The 20,899-nt window shown below is 38.4% G+C and overlaps 1 protein-coding gene across 6 annotated transcripts in view; it reads left to right on the top strand.

Moving 5' to 3' along the window:
* Positions 1-20,899, top strand: part of PDE8B (phosphodiesterase 8B) — a 343,581-nt gene that overhangs the window by 287,101 nt on the left and 35,581 nt on the right. For all 6 annotated transcript variants that reach the window (XM_044003545.1, XM_044003530.1, XM_044003528.1 and 3 more), the window contains 5 exons: positions 7,023-7,065; positions 12,595-12,672; positions 13,961-14,037; positions 18,777-18,941; positions 20,066-20,111. In XM_044003545.1, coding sequence (XP_043859480.1) covers positions 7,023-7,065; positions 12,595-12,672; positions 13,961-14,037; positions 18,777-18,941; positions 20,066-20,111 — 409 coding nt within the window. The remainder of the gene's footprint in view (positions 1-7,022; positions 7,066-12,594; positions 12,673-13,960; positions 14,038-18,776; positions 18,942-20,065; positions 20,112-20,899) is intronic.

Raw genomic sequence — 20,899 nt, 5'->3', positions numbered from 1 at the left:
AACAAATATTTTTTAGTACCCACTGATCTCCCTTTCTATAGCATTTTCCCTACCCCTTGACTTCTCTTTCACTTGCATAAGATCAACAAGCTGACTTTTAGCTTTCTAACCCTTCCCACTATAGCATCTTTCCAGGCTTGCTGTCCCCAAGAGTAACAAAAAACTGATTATCCTGTTCTCCTTTCCCCACTTCCAACAAAACTACCATTTCATCATTTTGTTAATAATCTGAAGTCTGGGTTAGGATGAAAGTAATTGAATCAAAGTGATTACTTCTAGATATGAATGATTGAATTCTCATAAGGTATTTGTATGGAGGCTTAATCTTCTTAAGGACTATTTGCATTTTAAAATAGGAGTTATTTAACCCAAATTTATCTTGAATTGACAGGATTCTTGGTAAGGTATATTTATTTAGGGAGGCCTCTGACAGCTTTACTTTGGATTGCCAGCCTTCTGCCCTCCTTCCTTTATGCCAAAAGAATAAGGATCAGCAACCTTTTAATCTACTGCTGATAGGTTTTTTTCACCCTAAACTATATGACTGAACCAAAGTTACCAGTAGACTTAGAAAATGAGGTTGGCATGTATACTCTTTGACCTAGTAATACTACTACTAGGTTGGTATCCAAAAAGAGATAAAAAACAAAATGTTGAGGCAGCTAGGTGGCGCAGTGGATAAGCACCGGCCCTGGATTCAGGAGTACCTGAGTTCAAATCCAGCCTCAGACACTTACTAGCTGTGTGACCCTGGGCAAGTCACTTAACCCCAATTGCCTCACCAAAAAACAAAAAAACCCCAACAAAACAAAAAACAAAATGTTGAATTTGAAATTGAGGAGATGCCCATCAGTTGGGGAATAGCTGAGTAAATTGTGGGATGAGATTATGATGGAACACTATTGTGCTATAAGAAATGATGAGCAGGATGCTATTTGAAAAACCTGGAAAGACTTACATGAGCTGATTCAAAGTAAAATGTACTGTATACAAATGTGACTTAGCTTTTTTCAGCAATACAATGATCCAAGACAACTCTGAAGGACCTATGAAAAATGCAGTCCATCTCCAGAGAAAGAACTGATAGTGTCTGAATACAGATTGAAGCATATTTTTTTTAGTTCCTTTTTCTTAAGGTTTTTTTTTGTCTGTTTTCTTTCACAACCTTATTAATGTGGAAATGTTTTGCATCACTACACATGTATAATTTATATTGAATTGCTTGAGTTCTTTTTTTTTTGTGGGGCAATGAGGATTAAGTGACTTGCCTAGGGTCACACAGCTAGTAAGTATAGTTGGTAGATAGTTGGTATATAGTTGTCTGAGAAAATTGCTTGAGTTCTTAAGGGGGCGGTGGGGAGGGAGGGAGGAAGAGAATTTGGAACACAAAGGTTTAAAAATTGACATTAAAATTGTTTGTACAGGTAATTTCAGGAAAAAATGAAATTCTAAATTCTAAAAGAAAAAAAGGAAAGAAAATGAGAGCCCACAGTAGTTGTTTCCAAAATCAATCAATAAACATTTATTGAGTGCCTACTATGTACAAAGCACTGTGCAAAAGGCATGTCAAGAGACAGATGTTCCTCTTAGCAAGAAAGAAAATAGAAAGGCAAGAATCATAAAGGGACAAGTACCCCATGGTATTCATCTTAGTGCCAAATGGGAACTCATTTTCAGAAAAAAAATTTGATCAGCTCTGCTGGATAGGTACCAATGGGCATCTACTCCCTCCCCTCAACCCAACCCAATTCACACACTTGCCCTGACAACCTTAGTGCCTAGGTCAGTCTAGGTGAGAAGGATCTTATATTAAACCCGTGCCCTTTGAGTTAGTTAGTCAACAAACATTTATTAAGTACCTACTATCTGGTAGGCCAACTGTCTTAAGTGCTAGGATACCAAAAAGACAAAAAAGCAAAAGACAGTCCCCACTCATAAGGAGCAGGGGGAGACAACAAGAAAAGAATTATGTACCAACTATCTACAAGATAAGTTGGAGATAATTAACAGAGAGCAGGTAGTAGCATTAAGAGAAGGATTATGAAAGACTTCTTATAGATGGCAGAATTTTAGCCAGCAGGGATGCCAAGGGGCAGAGATGAGGAGGGGAGACAGTTCCAGACATGGGAGATGGCCAGTGAAAATTCAAGGAGTAGGGAGATGGAGTATCCTGTTGGAGGAGGAACAAGGGGGCCAGTGGCAAAACAGTAAGGTCAGAGCTCAAAGCCTACTTTGAAATCTTCAGGAGTCCCACAGTTGAATTAATTCCCCGCAGGGCTGAGCAAGAGCAGGACAAGAATAAAGTTTTATGTGTGCTGTCGGGCTGGGATGGTTTTATTTATTGTTTTCAAAGAGAAAAGTGGAGTAATTAAGGATTGCTTCTGGCCTAAAGTAGGAAGAGAAAACAATTTGCAAGAAAAGATTTGTACTTACTTAAGGCAATATCTTAGATTCATACCCAACTCAGTCTTTGTAGCAAATGGTCTTCCTCACTAAGGAAAACTATAAAACAGTTGGTCTCAGAAGAAATAAAAAGGCCCTATCCATGTGGAGTGGATGAGTCACAGCCTTTAGTCACGTTATAAGCAGGATATCACAGATAAATGTTTGTCATATAACCACTCAATGATTTCTAGAATTATATGGAAGAATCCGAGCTGAAGAATACATCAAAAGCCTCCCCTTCCACACTTTTACATTTATCAGAAGGCAGGCACAAATGTTTCTTCTTCAGTGGAGAAACCCTAGTGAATCTGAAACATCTTTTTGCCTATATCTGATGGCAAACTTTCTGGCTCTAAGAGTTGAAGTGACTTTGGCTTTGTACTTGTTTTGGTGACTATACATTCTAAAATATAGTGTGAGGTGGAGAGGATGCTGGATTTTGAATCAGGGGACCTCAGTTTATATCTCAGCTCTGCTGTTTATTTCTTGTGTGACTTGGGCAAGTCGTTCTCTGGACCTAGTTGGCTGTTAAGGTCCCTTCTAGGCATAAATCTACAATTTTCATCCTAGCTTTAACTAACATTTAAAGTAGCTGAATGGTTTCCCATCTTAGGTTGTTGTTGTTCAGTCATTTCAGTCTTGCTCAACTCTTCATGACCTCATTTGGGAGCAGTTTGCCATATCCTTTTCCAGTTCATTTGACAGATGAGGAAACTGAGACAAACAGGATTAAGTGACTTGCTCAGAGTCACCCAACTAGGAAGTGTCTCAGGCCAGATTTGAATTCAGGAAGATGACTTCCTGACTTTAGGCCAGGCACTTTATCCACTGTACAATTTAACTGCCCCCATCTTACGTATAGATGCTTGTTTAGTTAACAGATGAATTTTAGCAGTAACACAGCAAGGAACTATACATATCAGCATGCATAAAGAATCAGTGTATTGACTGAGTGGAGGACCCTCTGGACCCAGACCAAGGCTGGGCTTGGGGTCCAGAAGACCTGGGTTCAAATTGTGCCTCTTCGCATATTCCAGTTATGTAACCATGGGCAAACCACTTCTCAATGATCCAGGTGACTTGCTGCAACTACAAATTGCATACAATTATTTATTTGTTTTGATGGAAGCCATTCCCACAGTGAGCAAATCACACGTCTTAAGCAAAAGAAAACAAATTTGATCATGGAAATAATTGTAATACTAATAAACATTTTTATAGTGTTTACTATATGCCAGCCCCTGTGCTAAGCACTTAATAAATATTATTTCATTAGACCCTAACAAAAACCCTGCAAGGTAAATGCCTTTATTAACCCCATTTTATAGATGATAAACTGAGGATAAATGACTTCAGATGAGACAAACAGAGATTAAGTGACTTACCCAGGGTCATACATCTACTAAATGTCTGAGGCTGGATTTGAACTTAGATCCTCAAAACTCCAGGCCCAATATTCTATTCACTGTACCACCTGATAATTCTTTTTTTTAAAAATCTCTTATAAACAGAGGGTGGTAAAAAGAGCAAGTGAGAACCATACACACAGTGGAACTGTATTTGTAATTACTACTATTAATGTAATTGCCCCTCTGGTCATTAGTATAAATGATCAGAAAAGTTTGTGAACCCTAAAGGAACTGATAATGAATAAGAAAGTAGTTTTAAAATTGATGGGTCATACATTGATTCCCAGTTATTGATGTTTGATGTCAGTTATTTCTCTATGTGTACCACCATACCCCCTACCTTCCCACAAGCCCTCTGGTATATGTGATATTCTGAACTGACATTTATTATCTTTGTGACCTAGTACAAGTCACAATTTATAATGATATAGTTTAAGATCTAGAAGTGTTGGTAATAATGAATGATTTACATACATACGCATACACATATATTATTGTCATTTTGATAGAATTTTATGCTTTAAATTGGCATCAATATTCATTATATTAGTCTGTAGTTTTCTATCTTTGCTTTATCCTTCCCAAGTTACATATTTGGACCATATTTGTTGCCTTAAAAAAGAGTTGGATAAAATGCTCCCCCCCCCTCAGATATTGAAAATAATTTTTGAGACATAAGAATTAATTACACATTAAATTTGATAGATTTTACCTAAATCAAGGTTCCCCCTACCTTTGGTAGTTCATTTCTATTTCTTTCTGAGGTTTAGTGGTTTACAATCTCTAATTTTTTTCTGGTTAATTTTGCTACTTTATAATTTTGTAGACAATCATCAATCTCCTTCCAATTTTCTATTTTGCTTGCATATAACTGAAGACAATAATTTGTAGTAATTCTTTTTATTTGCTCTCTTTTCATTATTTATTCACCTTGTTCATTTTTTAATTTAGTCATTTGATTTTTTTCTTCTCTCTTTTTTAAAAAATCAAGTGAGCCAAAGTTTTTAAAAAATATGTTTTTCTTAAATAAGCTTGTAGTTTTGATTATTTCTCCTTTGACAAATATGATTTCTGATATAATTTTCATTCTAATTTCTACTTTAAGAAATTTTATTTTTCTCTTGTGCTATTCCAAAGTGTCTTGCACTTTATTCAGTTATTTCTGGGAAATACAAAAGATGTATTGTCTTGCTGCTTTTTTTATGAGTGACTTTTGGTTGTTCATATTTGCGTGTGAATGTCTATAAATATACATATTACATACACACATATATACATATTATATACATATACACATGTGAGAGAGAGAGACAAAGAGGGGGGGGGGGAGGGAGGGAGAGAGAGAGAGTCTCACTGTGAGCTTAACTACTTAGGAGTGGGGCTTAGAGTCAGCCTTTCTCTTTTGGCCCCTTTGTCTTTTAGCCTTTTCTTCTATTGTTGGTAGTTTAGATCAGACTTTTCCCCTCAATATTTGACTTAGCCTCTTTCCATTGATATGCTGTGTATACTTTCTTCTGCCAAGACCCCTGGGACTAGGTGGCATCAGCTATTTCCATTTAAGGGCCACAGAGGCACAGCTTGGGTCCATCTGCAAATTCTGATGGTAGAGAGCTAGATTTAGAGTTGTACCCCCTACCCCAACCTTCCACAGATGTACCCTCTTTCTGTTGTGTGACTACCAATATTTTCTTCCTTTTATAGAGCAGGTTGGGTTCAGATTGGATCATTGCCATGGGAAACCAGGGTAGGGAGCACCAAAGCTGGATGTTAGGTTGTTTGTATGTGCGTTATATAGCACACAGGCAAGATTGGAATGGTGAGAGTGAGTGAGATCTATAGACAATTTGATCATCTGCAGTTATTTCAGAAGGTGAAGGTGTTATCTTGTATGGAGATGTATATATCTTCTTCTTTTAATTCTAATTAATATGAATTAAGTGCATTTCTTTTTTTTTCCTTTCCTTTCCTTTTCTTTTTTTTTTTTTTTGCAGGGCAATGAGGGTCAAGTGACTTGTCCAGGGTCACACAGCTAGTAAGTGTCAAGTGTCTGAAGCTGAATTTGAACTCAGGCCTTCCTGAATTCAGAGCCACTGCTTTATCCACTGCGCCATCTAGCTGCCCCAAGTTCTTTCTTATAGTTTTGAGGTTGGCAGGGTACAGAATTTATGCTGAAAACAGCTTATCCCACCATCTTATTGATCAGGTGATCTACATTTCATTCTTTAAAGAAAAAAGGTGGGGCAGCTAGGTGACACCGTGGATAAAGCACCAACCCTGGATTCAGGAGGACCTAATTGACCTCAGACACTTGACACTTACTAGCTGTGTGACCCTGGGCAAGTCACTTAACCCCAGTTTCCTCAAAAAAAAGAAAAGAAAAAGAAAAAAGATCACAAGCTGATACCATATGCTTTTAAAAAACATTTTATTGATTACTTTAGAAAGATATCACATGACTTCCTAATAACCAGCTCCCACAGCAACAGACGCACACAGAGGACCTGTTATTGTATCAAAAATAATGAGTTATGTAAAATTGCAAACTATAAAGTGATTGCATCTAGCAACAACTGAAACATTTTGCACCAAATAGTCTCCTCCCTCTACTGTGGAGAAAAGTGTATTTTATTGAGAGTCTTCTGACTTCCATATCATTGAAACTAATGAACTCCAGGGAAGTTTTAAAAAAATGCTCTATAGTTGTACTCATATCAATACTATATTTCAGGTTTTTAACAATATATTAATGAAATAGCAGCCAAAGGAATACAACGATAATATGTCGCTCTCTTAAAATACTTAAGTCGACTTATACCAACAAAGCCCAAATCACTTTATACAGAGAGATTTTTTTAAACTATGCTAGACTGCCAGTGATTGAGATGTTCTGATCAGAGGCAGGGGGCTCTAGATTAAATGACCTCTTGGGCTACTTCCTTTGTTGTAGTTCTGTGATTCTATGAGTGTCTAAATGTGCCATAGAATTTGTAATATTCTCCATTGTTTGTCTGTTACCTCTTTGCATATCTGAATTAACATACATTTTCAGAAAACTTTCTTTGGAAGGTTTTGGGGAAATGGAATTCTTTTAAAAGAATGAAGTTAAAGTGGTGCTTGAAATCTCTCTCCTTTCTTTTGAATAACCTGTTTTATTTTAAACAAATTTAGATACACAAGATCCACCGTGATTCAGGAGACAAGTCTCAGACAGGTGAGAACATTGTAACAAATTTTATACCTTCGTAAACCATAGCAGGTAATCTGATGGAAATGAGCCACAATCAGCCATTAGAATAGTCTAAACTGGTTTAGAGCATAATTCTCATTCTCAAAGATTAGACTCTTGAACTTCATGTGACAATTTAGCAATTCTCCAGTTTGGGGGAAAACAGAGTCCCTTAAAAGGGAATGGGTTAGGGGCAGCTAGGTGGCATAGTGGATAGAGCACCGGCCCAGGATTCAGGAGGACCTGAGTTCAAATCTGGCCTCAGATACTTGACACTTACTAGCTGCGTGACCCTGGGCAAGTCACTTAACCCCAACTGCCCCACAAAAAAACCAAAAACCAAAAACCAAAAAAAAAAGTGAATGAGTTAGGGGCAGCTAGGTGGCGCAATGGATAAAGCACTGGCCCTGGATTCAGGAGGACCTGAGTTCAAATTTGGCCTCAGACACTTGACACTTACTAGCTGTGTGACCCTGGGCAAGTCACTTAACCCTCATTGCCACCCCCCCAAAAAAAAGATATCCTCAAAACATAAGGAAATGAAAACCATTCTGATGTTTAAAAAAATATAACAATTTTTAAAAAAGTGAATGGGTTAGGGGCAGCTGGGTGGCACAGTGGATAAAGCACTGGCCCTGGATTCAGGAGGACCTGAGTTCCAATGTGGCCTCAGACACTTGACATTTACTAGCTGTGTGACCCTGGGCAAGTCATTGCCTCAAAAAAAAAGTGAATGGGTTTTTTATATATGACCTTTTGGTAAGATGAATATGGCAATATGCTTATTCATGGTAATCTTTTTGATTCAATATTCTTTTTCTCTATTTCCAGAAGAGAAAATTGCAAATGATAGGGATCATCACTAAACAGGATAACCCAAAAGCCATGCTCTGAATGGGGTATCATTGTTGATTTACATTCAGTTCTCTCTTTTTCTAATCAGTGAAGTGTAAATCACTTGGATCTACAAGTGACTGATGTGAATCCCCCACTTTCCCAACTTTACTTCCTATATTTGATTAATTTTGGTTCCTTTCCCCGGGACTATTTCTCAGCATCATAGACTGTAAGGATCCTGCACTGATAATTTAGACCTTCCTACCAGGTTGCACCATATTTAAGGCTACCCAAAAAGATATTCGAATTGACCTTTTTTCCCCCTTAAATCTTGTTAAGGAAAAGGAGTCTGCGACCTTACTTTTCTCTCTTATCTCCTCTACTCTTATCTCCTAACCTTTCCATGAAAATCCCTTCAAATATTTACCTAAATTCTTATTGTCTAGAGGCAGTGTGGTAGAGTTGAAAGAGCACATGGCTTAAGAGGCTTCCATTCAAATCCTAGCTCTGCTACTTACAAGCTGCATGACCTTGAGAAGTTGTTCTTGTCTCAGTACTATCCCATTGTAAAATAAGGAGTGAGGGCCAGTTGGATTAGATAATTTCCCAATTTCTTTCCCTATGACATACTCCAATTTAAACTGTATATTACAGTTATTTATTCACTCATTCATTCAACATTTACTAAGTACTTTTGTTGCACAGCATTGTGCTGGGAGATAAAAAAAATCATTAATACCCATAACCCCCAGTCTCATAGAAACAAAGTTCCCAGAAGGCAGGGACTGTGTTTTACTCTTTAAAAAAATAAATAACAAAGTGCGTAACAGTACATGAGCATGAGTATGTTCCCAGTAAACACTTGTCAAATGTGGTTGACTTTGAATCCATTCCCATATTGGTTTGTGCTTGCTTGGTCCACCAGAAAACAGCTCTTTACCACTATCCCTAAAATATCCCATCAAGTCCTGATAGACTGTTTTGAATCCCTTTCAACGTTCTCTTCTATGGATTCATTCAATAATAAATAATAATCAAGAAACATTTATTAAGCACCTACTATGTGCCAGGCACTGTGCTAAGTGCTGGGAATATAAATGTGAATAAAGGGGGCAGCTAGATTGGCGCAGTGGATAGAGCACCGGCCCTGGAGTCAGGAGTACCTGAGTTCAAATCTGGCCTCAGACACTTAACACTTACTAGCTGTGTGACCCTGGGCAAGTCACTTAACCCCAATTGCCTCACTAAAAAAAAAAACGTGAATAAAGGAAGATAGTGTCTGCCCTCAAGGAGCTTACAATTTAATGGGAGAAGACAACAAGCAAAAGGAAACAGAAATTGGGAAGGGTGATAACTGAAAGTGAAGAAGGGTGGAAAAGTCAGTCAGAAACGTTCCAAAATAGTGCAGGCAGGTGGGAACTGAGATTTCTTTCCTGATCTCCTGTCTTAAATGGGATCTATGGGGTTCATGGCTATACCCTTCAATCAGAGGGACAGAGGGGAGTGATGAGGTATGAGTGCCAAGGCTGATTCAGTCTTGCATTCATTTGTATTACCTGTATTCATGGTTTTTTGAATGAATGTATTTTAGAAGTTAAGTATCTTTCCTTTAGTTTGGGGAAATTTTGTCTAATTTGCCAAACCATTAGTTGCTTTTCTTCAAATCTTATATCCTACTTTAAAGAAAAAAAAAGACAGTGCAATTGAACAATGAAATTTCCCTAAGAACACAATGTTTGGACTTCCCTAATATAAAGTATACCTAGACAATTTAAGCCCCACCTACAAACTCAACTTCTTATTGTTTGGAGCTTTTTCTTGAATGATGATTGAAAATTTCTTCACAGATTTGTATCTTTATTGTTAGATTTAATTTTTTGGCAGAAAGATAAAGTTTATAAATGTATCCATTATTAAGATTTGTATCATAGAATGGTTACTGTTACTTTCTCCACGTTTGAAGCATGGAAACATGTTATGTGACTGGACAGGTGTCATAAAGTAATCCACATGCCCATTAAACCAGTGTTTATCAGAAATAATACAACTAATATTTAGTCCAAGTGAGTAGTTGTCAGTTAATTTTTTATCCATACGACTGAATGATTGGTTTGAAAATTTCTCTTCAATTCACTAAAATAATCGTAATTCCTGATTCTTAGTATAGTCTATTGATTCCATTGCTTTGACAGCAAAAAGAAGTGGCAAGGCAAGGCAAGGCAGAGAAGGAAGGAAGGAAGGAAGGAAGAAAGGAAGGAAGGAAGGAAGGAAGGAAGGAAGGAAGGAAGGAAGGAAGGAAGGAAGGAAGGAAGGAAGGAAGGAAGGAAGGAAGGAAGGAGAGGAGAGGAGAGGAGAGGAGAGGAGAGGAGAGGAGAGGAGAGGAGAGGAGAGGAGAGGAGAGGAGAGGAGAGGAGAGGAGAGGAGAGGAGAGGAAAGGGAAAGAGAGGAGATAGAAGAGAAGAGATTCTCAAGATATCTAAAAGAAGATAATTGGAAAAAATCAGAAATTTTATCACTACTCCCCCAAAAGATAGTCAAAAAGTATAAATAAATACCAACTCAAGTGACCACTTTTCATATCTATGAAACCTTTTTGGAAATGAATTTATATCTTATGGGTCTCCTCGATCCACATATGAAATTGGAACAGGTGAGCTATCACAAATAATGCTATAATAGATCATATCTTGAAAGCCCCCAAACTGAGTGAAAAATGTGAAGACAAGATATTGCTGTCTTTACAGTTTGTTGATCCTAGTATAGCATTTGACTTATATACCAAAATGCAGTCTTAAAGGATGTCCTCTACAAGATTTGTTGATAGATAGACTAGCAAAAATAACTTTGATGATCTTTTAATTATCAGTATCATGAAATACATAAAACTGGGTTATGTATACTCACCAAAAATATTCACCCCTGTCATGGAAGATTACAGTATAGAATTCAAGTATATATCATATAGATAATGAAGTCCACCATTTGCCCCTTTTGGTAAATGATTTTGTGCTGACTACAGCAAGCCTCAGAGCAGTAGAGAGCCTCCTTAATGAGATCCATAATTACTCAAAGAAGTCTAACAATCCAAGCAGAGAAAACAAAGTGGATGAAAAATGTCTTTTGCCTACCTGTAATATGCAATACATTAGACAACCAAATGAGTTAATTCTTTAATACATATATCTTAAATGGGCACTAAGATGGGCAATGAGCTGGATCCATAAATGATTATGAGGAAGAGACCAGGCTGGATTGCATTTGGGAAGTTGAGCAGCATTTTTGCTGCTCAATTTTCTCCCAAAAACACAAATTCAGATTTTAATCCTAGTATATTTCTGGTGATGTTATATGACTGCAGAACATGGAATTTCACAAACTTTGAAGAATCAAAACTGCAGCTGACTCAATGGGCAATGGAACAATATATAGTATATATAAATGTAATAAGCAGCATTATACCAATGGTGATATCAGTTAAGAAAAACATAAAAGATACCCGGGACATATATAAGCAGAAAAGGAAATGGGCAAATCATGTAATGAGAGTGATAGGTAACAAGTGCAAAATTTGAATGTTACTTTGGTGCCCTAAAGGTGTTAAAATACCTAGAAGGAGGCTTTCAGTGCATTAATTGAATCCTTTATGGAGGCTTTATGGAAAAACATTTAAAAGAGACACACAGGATAAGGATCACTTGCCATTTGCCCTGTTGAAGGTAGTACCCCTGCCAATGATTTAATCACTTTATGAAAGTATTAAAGTATATATTTTGGACAGTTGATACGGAGATAATAAGCTGGGCTCTGAATTGAATAAAAGGAAAAGAGTAGGATAAGTTGAATTTGGGAAATTAATATATAGCTTTCAATGATTTCAGGCATTTGGCTTCCACAAAAACCTATCTCTTTAACACCATTTTTCTTCTGCTAATGCTATCTGACTGTCAGTCCTGGGAAACTGCAATGTCTAAACAATTAAAATTGTACATGACCCAAAGGAAAATCTAAAGAAGCATGGTGGTTATATACAGGCAGCAGTACACTACTTAAGGTGACATAATTGAGATCATATGTAAGCAGAAGAGGAGGTAGGTAACAAGTGGAAAGACCTAACAGTCTGCACTGGCATCCTTAAAATGTAATTTTTTCTTAAAACAAAGGAAGACCTCTAACATTCTGGATAGATCACTCAATGGAGGATTATGGAAAGACACTGAAAAGAAAAATATGGGAGATATTGTGGACAGGTGGCAGTGCAGACCAGTGGAGAGGACACCCTCATTGAGAATCAAACATACAGATGTGAAAGGAGCTACACTGCTTCTAAGCATTTTAACAGCATTTCTAAGCCACAAACATTCCCCTACCATGGAATTTTTACTTTCAAAGGAATAGTATCCTAATCATACCAAATATTTCTCTGACAGTAAGCCCCATTAATAGAGTATAAAGAAATAATAAAATCATTATACAAATAACAATACTGACAACATTTTATGTCTTCATTACTATTTGAAGAGTATGTATTTTATTGGTAAAATTATTTTATAGTACAGTATAATGTAGTAGTCAATATATATATTATAGTAGTCAAATTTTTAAGTGTTTAGGAGACTATATGTGAAATTGCACCTGAGAATTCACTGAAAACTAATTCTCTTCTAATTTGATTTTCAGAGTCTCACTCGTTTAGATACAAGAACAGGAGGAAAGAATCTATTGATGTCAAATCAATAACATCTCGAAGTAGTGATGGTAAGAAATGTCTTTATTTGTTTTTTAACTGAAGAAAAAAAGAAAAGGAAGATATCATGGAAAATTAACTACTCAATATATAAGACAGAGCTAAAATAATCCCAAGGGAATGGGAGACTGAATTTCAGGACACTTCTAAGGATGTGTTTTGAGGGTTTGTTTTTTTTAACTGAGAGAGAAAGAGGGGTGGGGAGGGAGGGAGGGAGGAAGGAGAGAGAGAAAGAAAAAGAAAGAAAGAAAGAGGGAATGAAGAAGGAAGGAAAGGAAGGAAGGAAAAGAAAGAAAGAGGGAATAAAGAAGGAAGGAAAGAAGAGGGAGAGAGAGAAAGAAGGAAAGAAGGAAGGAGAGAGAAAGAAAAAGAAAGAAAGAAGGAATAAAGAAGGAAGGAAAGAAGAAAGAGAGAGAGAAAGAAGGAAGGAAGGAAAGGAAGGAAAGAAGAAGGAAGGAAGGAAGGAAGGAAATAGGAGTAGGAGGTAATTTCAGGAAGAACATGATGAGTTTGGTTTTAGACCCTCTGAGTTTGAAGGATAAGCTCCTTGAAGGCAGGAACCATCTCACCTTTTTCTTTGTATCCCCAGTGTCTGGCACAAAGCAGATACATAATAAACCCATTGATTGATCCAAGTTGAGATGTTCAGAAATATTAACTACCTGGCCCAAGTTCACATAGCAAGTCCAATATTGAAGAAACCGAAAATAGGCTTGAGTCTCCTAATGGACAGTCTAGTGCTCCATCTTGGTCTGACCTTCATTCTTGGGTAGGAGTACCTGTGAACTGACACTGGGGAAGAAGTTGACTTGTTAGGAACACTCCCTATACTGATATTTGGATAGGTTTATGGCATGTGCAAAGTGGAGATTTAGCGGTGGTATAGCAGGCAATCAGGGTAGGGTCTTTATCATCTTATCTTGTCTGAAAAGTGGCCCCATTAGTGGTCCTATTATGTCAGATGTCCTTCTGCCAATGTCATCCGTTTTGCACAAATCTAGTCTTCTCTGGCTGGGCTTGTGCAAAGGGTGGTGGGGTTTTTGACTCTTCTGGAATAAGCATTGAGTGAATCCAGGCCTTTTTGGAAGAGCAGTATGGTCCCACAGAAGGCCGAGCTGGTCCTTGAGCTGCTCTCACAGGGACCTCATCAGAAGCAAGTTCCTGGCTGAAGCTTTCAGCTGGCTGCTGCTACCAGAATTCTGTTCTCCTGAGAGTGTGTCCTTCAGAGTGCTCTTGTGCCTAAGGGATGACTGATACAAACGAGACTCATAGACAGTTGCATATCTCTTGTCTTGACAGCACCAAGTTTGCAGAATCGTCGTTATCCATCCATGGCAAGGATTCACTCCATGACCATTGAAGCTCCGATCACAAAGGTAAAAAGTCATGGTTATTCCTGGTCTTTAAGCAGAAGCAATTGTCTGTCTTGTCTCTCTCTGTGTGTATGTATGTATATATGTGTGTACATATACACAAATATAAATATATACATGTGTATATGTATACATACATATATGTATTGTGTGAGTGTATATATATATATAGAGATATATATCACCTAAGGTAGGAAATATCAGGTTGAAGCAAATAGAAAATGATCCTTGGGGTCAGGAAGACCTGAAATACAGTCCTCCCTCTGATAAATACTGGCTGTGTGATATTGGCCAAGTCACTCAATCCCTCATTGCCTCTGGGAAAATTTCTAAGTCTTCCCACTGTACAGATGGTGCCAATCTATACTAGTAGAGGGATAACCACACCAGGAGCTCCCTAAACTAATGAACTCACAGATCTGGTCCAAATACATCCTAAAAAACTGAGGTAATACTGATCTTTTCCTATTGATATTGGACTTTTTGAATAAACTGTTTAAAAACATTTAGAAGTATTAGAGGGGGCAGCTAGGTGGCACTGTGGATAAAACACCAGTCCTAGATTCAGGAGGAACTGAGTTCAAATCAGATTTCAGACACTTGACACTTACTAGCTGTGTAACCCTGGGCAAGTCACTTAACCCTCACTGCCCAGCAAAAAAAAAAAAAAAAAAAAAGTATCAGTCAGTCAAATATCCAATAAGTATTTATTAAATTCTCACTCTGCTCCAGGTACTGTGCTAAATACTGGGGATGCATAGAAAGGTCAAAACACAATCCCCGTATCCAATGATTTCATAGTCTAATGAGGAAGACAACATGCAAACAACTCTGTAGATGCAATATATACACAGGATAAACTGGAGGTAATCTCAGAAGGACATAACTAGAAGGAATGGTGGAAGGAGTGTAGCAAAGACCTCTTGCAGAAGGTAGGATGTGAACTGAGTCTTGAGAGAAGCCAGGAGGCAGAGATAAGAGAGCACTACACACATAAGGGACAGCTAGTGAAAAGGCCTGGAGTCAGGACAAAGAGTCACATATGCAGACGGCTCTCACTTTACAGAAATTCCTATTTTGTGGTAGGACACCTCAGTCTTTGGCATGGCTCTGGCTCCTGGCCGGGAGGAAGGGGGGTCATCAGGAGAAGCAGCGCAGCTGCAACCTGAGCTAGAGGTCCTCCACTCTTTGGGTGTATAGGGCCATGCACTGAAGCCACTGGATGGCAGGGCCACCAGCCATGGTACCTTGGAGGGGACAGAGCCACACAGAGTCCAGAGGAGAGGAAGGGGAGAATATTAAGCAAGAACTGGCTGTATAAGGAACAGCAAGGATACCAGCGTTGCTGGATTATTGAATACTTAAAGGGGGATAAAATATAAGAATGGGAAAGTAAGAAAAAGGCCATGTTGTATAATGTCCTTAAAAGCCAAACAGAGGATTTTCTAGTTGATCCTGGAGGTAATAGAGAGCAATTGGAGTTTGAGGAGAGGAGTAACATGGTCAGAAAAAAGCTTTTGGAAGATTGCTTTGACAGCTGAGTAAAGGGTGGTCTGGAAGGGGAAGAGATGTAAGTTAGAGGCAACTGCAATATTTCCTGGGGAGAAGTGATGAGGGTCTGTACACCAGGGTGGTGGCCATGTCAGAGGGAAGACGGGCTTATATATGAGAGGTGTGAAGTGGGCAAGAGATTGGATATATGGGATGAGCACAAGCAAGGCATTGAGGATGATACCTGGCTTACACACCTGGGTGGCTGGGAGGATGGTGGTGCCCTTGACAGTGATAGAGAAGTTCACAAGAGGGAAGAGTCTGGGGGGAAAGATAATGAGTTCAGTTCTGGACAGGTTGAGTTTAAAAAAATACAGAACATCAGACTGAGATGTCCATTGAGGAGGTGCTGAAGGTCAAGAGAGAGGAGAGGACAGAATAAATAGATTTGGAAATCATCAGCATAAAGATGATCGTTTAAGCTATGGAAATTGATAAGCTCACTAAGTAAGATAGTGCATGACATGGTAATATGTTTTGCATGATTGAACTGTATAACCTATATCAAATTGCTTACCATCTCAGTAAGGGGAGAGGTGAGGGTGGGAAAGAGAAAATTTGGAATTCAAAGGTTTTTTAAAATGAATGTTTAAAATTGTCTTTACATAGAATTAGGGAAAAAATTAAATATTATTTTCAAAAATGTAAGCTAGTGTAGAAGGAGGAGGGAATAGGGCTAAGGCCTCATGGTCAGTGAGCACGACCTGGATGAAGATCCAGCAAAGGAGACAGAGAAGGAGTAGTCAGGCAGGTGAGAGTCAGGAGACAGTAGTGCCATAAAAGACGTGGATAGAAAAGAGCATCAAGAAGGAGATGATTGTGTCAGAGGCTGCAAAGAAGTGAAGAAGGATGAGAAGAGGCTCTTGGGTTTGGCAATTAAGAGATCATTGGTAACTGCACGGTGAGGTTTTAGTTTAATAATAATGTCAGAAGCCAGGCTTGAGAGTTTAGAAGTGATGTAGAGGAAAGGACATGGAGGTACCAACTGTTAATGGCTTTCTTAAGGAGTTTGACCAGAAAAGAGAGGAGAGATTTAGCATTATAATTAACAGGGCTGGATGGATCAAGTGAAAGGTGTTTGTTTTGTTGCTTTTGTTTGTTTTTTTTTTTTTTCAGGACAATGAAGGTTAAGTGACTTGCCCAGGGTCACACAGCTAGAAAGTGTCAAGTGTCTGAGGCTGGATTTGAACTCCAGTCCACCTGAATCCAGGGCTGGTGCTTTATCCACTGCATCACCTAGCTGCCCCTGTGTGTTTTTGGGTTTTTTTAATGAATGGCAGAGACATACTCATGTTTTTATGTAGCAGGGAAGCAGCCAGTAGACAGAAATTAAAGATTAGTGAAAGGGAGGATTATAGAGGGGGCAATCTGATGAAGAAGATGGAATGAATTAAGATCAAAGATGCATGTAAAGGAGTTTGCTTTGGCAAGGAGAAAGGCTAACTATGTGAAACAAGAGTGGAAGAGGAGATGGGGAGGGAAGACATCTGATTGATGTGAGATGAGAAGGGGAGAAGAGGAAGTTCTTGGAGCATGGCCTCATTTTTTCAGTGAAGTATGAGGATGGGGAAAGGGATACTATGGGAAGTTTGAGGAGGAATGAAAATGCTTGGAATAGCCACTGTGGTCAGTGATATATCAATTAGGAAGGTATAAAATGATGGCTTTGCTGCAATGAGGGTATAGTTGAGATTGTGTAACATAACTTTGTGTGGACCCAGTTGTCACAGTTTTGTGATTTTCTCCAGCTCTGATCAGTAGCATGTGAATAGGACAGAAAGCATCAGATGATGAGAATCATTCAACATTTGAGGTTGACAAGGCATAATGATGACAATAGGATAAGGGAGCAAAGGACTCAAGAGTAGAAGATAGTGTAGAGGTAAACATTCTCCAGGGAATCTATATGGGGAAGAGAGGAGAGTGTAGCCAATAAAGGAGTGACGTCCTGGGAAATAATTGAGATGTGAAGAATTGGAGGTCACAATGAGGATGAAGAACAGGATTAGTGGTTGTAAGGCATAGGATAGGGAAAAATGGGATGATGAAAGATTAGGGTCAGATAAAAGAATTTCAGAGTTATGAATGTGGAAATGAAATGATAGCACTATCAAGGTTATGACTATCTCTATGTGTAGCTGAGGTGGAGGGAAGAATAGGGCGTGGAAAGTGACTAGATTGAAGAACGGGGAGTTAAGAGCATCTGGAAGAGTATTATTATGTATATTCAAGCCCCATAGTATCAGGGCAGAAATCAGAGTTAAGGGAAAGTTCAGTGACACTGACACTGAACTCACTGAGCAAGGAGAGAGTCCTAGGGTCCATGGAGCTACCAGAATCTTGATTGGGTGATAAATGTGCATTGAATAAACTTCAAAGGAAGACAAAGTACTAAGTGCTTCTAGTAGAGGGGGAGTCTGGAAGTGACAATGGGGAGCAAGGAGCATTAACTCCTCTACTATAACCAGTGAGTTTAGGTGTATGAGTGAAAATGCAACTGGCACTGAAAAGGGTGGCTGAAGACCATCAGACTAGTCATCAGGAGGGAGTCAGGTCTCAGTGAGTCACAGAAGATGAAAGGAATGAAAATAGGAAAAGGTGGGGCAGCTAGGTGGCGAAGTGCATAGAGCACCGGCCCTGGAGTCAGGAGGACCTGAGTTCAAATCTAGCCTCAGACACTTAACACTTACTAGCTGTGTGACCCGGGGCAAGTCACTTAACCCCAATTGCCTCACCAAAAAAAAAAAAAAAAAAAAAAAAAAAAAGAAAATAGGAAAAGGTTTAAGATGAAAGAAAGTTTGTTACCTATGGCACTGGTATTCCAGAGCCCATGGTGGAATGGATGGATAGCTCTGGAGTAGCACATTGAGGAGGGAGTTAAGGTTGGGAAGGATGGGTATAAGGGAGCAGATTTAGAATGGGGTTTATACGATGATAACCAGGGGTTAAGAATCACTGAGATGGGAAAGAATATGATCAAGGGGTAATATGTTAACCACTGAGGAATGAATTGAGGCAGAAAGGTGATTTCTTTTAGGTCCAGGAGTCAATGTACAATAATTTCAGGGAAATAAACACTTTTGCCAGGATCCAGATGTCTACATAATTAACTCATGTCCTCTCTGTCTCTCTCTGTCTCTGTCTCTCCTCTCTCATCTCTCTCCCTCTCTCCCTCTCCCTTCTTCATCCAGGTCATTAACATAATCAATGCTGCCCAGGAGAATAGTCCAGTAACAGTCGCAGAAGCCTTGGACAGAGTTTTGGAAATTTTACGCACCACAGAACTCTACTCTCCTCAGCTGGGCACAAAAGATGAAGATCCCCACACTAGTGATCTAGTGGGAGGACTGATGACTGTGAGTAATAATGGAAAATCATACTTTTGAAGATAAAAACAAACTTCTCCATGGCAAATTTTGTCAAAAACAAACTGGTATCTCCTGGTGCAATTTGCAAACTTTACAGCACTGTATATATCTCAGTAATTGTTACCATTATCTGCAGCTAATGTCACGATGGACAGAGCTCTGGGTCTGGTGTCAGGAAGACCTGAGTTCAAATCCATCCTCAGACACTCATTTAACCTCTTTTTGCCTCAGTTTCCTCAACTGTAAAATGAGGATAATAATAAGCATCTACCTCACAGGGCCTTTGTAAAGATCAAATGAGATGGTATTTGTAAAAAATGCTTTGCACAGTGTTTGGCATATAGTAGGGGCTATGTAAATACCTATTCCCTTCCCTTTTCCCATTATATAGGAGTGGTTATAGTATTGCTACCATTATTTTTATTATTGTTGTTATATAGCAGCATGGTAGCAATGATGACTTGTGTACAAGGAGAAGACTGATATTATCGAGGACATGTGTGACTGGTTAATGATGTGGGTTGGTCAGGTAATAAGAAAATGAATGAAGAATAAGAATCATGTTTAAGTTATAATTTAAGATTTATAAAGCATTGTAGTGAGGATCTGAGAGAAAACAAGGAGGGGCAGTTCAAGTAGTACACAGGAATCTGCCAAAATGGGGGGGAGGGGGAGTAAGAGGTCTCCAGTGTATTGGATGGAGGAATCTTGGAGGATTTATGGAGAAATATAAACTAAAGTTGAAGATAATGAGATGGTATGAAGGGAGGACTTTCATTCTAAACATTTTCATTCAAAGCATTTTCAAAGATAAAGTCAAGGCATTATTTCGATTGTGTGGTTATCTTGATTTTATTTCTTTTCACTTGCATTTCTTCAAGTTAATAGGCCAAGGGCAGGGACCATCCTGTGGCTACTGTTCTGACCCAGTCCTGCCCCCTTTGTTTGGAAGTTCTTTATCCCTTGGTATCCTCAGGCACCACAAAGCATCTTTTTCAGTGCTCTAGGTTGAAATGTTAAGGGAAGAGAGATGGCCTAGAGGTAGAGTAGTACATAACAAGAATACTTGGTCAGTAAGTTCCTGCTACTCACAGCATCTTTCTTTATTCCAGGATGGCTTGAGAAGGTTGTCAGGGAATGAGTACGTGTTTTCCAAAAGTAAGTTTTCATCCTACTTGTGCCTCATTTCACTTGCTATTTCCAACTTCCTTCAGGTCACATATGACTTATTATTTGTATTGATGTGTTTAATAGAGAAGGATGAATTGATCCTTTTCCAGTTGGTTAAGTCAGGAAACATACATGTACCATCAATAATTTTTAAGATTCTGTAGATATTTTTCAGGTTCTTTGGTATTATTTCCATGAGTCCCAATAACATTTCAGCTTATAGTAAAAAGTTCAAATTTCCCACCTTTCATTTGATCAGAAAAGAAGAGGTTTTGTTCAGTTTGTAGTTTACCATAGGTCAATTAGTCAGGGTTCCACTTTTTAAAAATGAATAAATTAGAATGACTTTTTACTTCAGTGACCCACAATCCATTCATTCCGTTAGAATCATCTCTCTGCCCTTAGTTTGTAACTGGGTCTTTTAATTAAAATCATTGATCTGAAAAATGTCAAAATTACAGATCCAAGAAAGGGCAAATTTCTATTTGTTATATGGATTTAATAAGTCAGCTAGGCTGACCTATATGCCTTAAATATCCAAGCTTAATAATATAAGAAAGGAGTTCCTGAAATTAAAACTCCCTATCCTGAAGAGGCTTTAAAAAACTCTCAATTACGTGTAAAGATATTTTTTGAATTCCAAATTTTTCTCCCACCCTCCCTTCCCTTCTCTTTCCCAAGGCCAGCAAGCAATTTGATATAGGTTATACATTACAATCATGTTAGACATATTTCCACATTAATCAGAACAAAAGGGAAAAAAAATGCAAGAAAGA

Source organism: Dromiciops gliroides, chromosome 1 (assembly GCF_019393635.1).
Source record: "Dromiciops gliroides isolate mDroGli1 chromosome 1, mDroGli1.pri, whole genome shotgun sequence".
Taxonomy (NCBI): domain Eukaryota; kingdom Metazoa; phylum Chordata; class Mammalia; order Microbiotheria; family Microbiotheriidae; genus Dromiciops; species Dromiciops gliroides.
The sequence above is the reverse complement of the archived record's forward strand: the minus strand, read 5'-3'. Positions and strand labels throughout refer to the sequence as shown.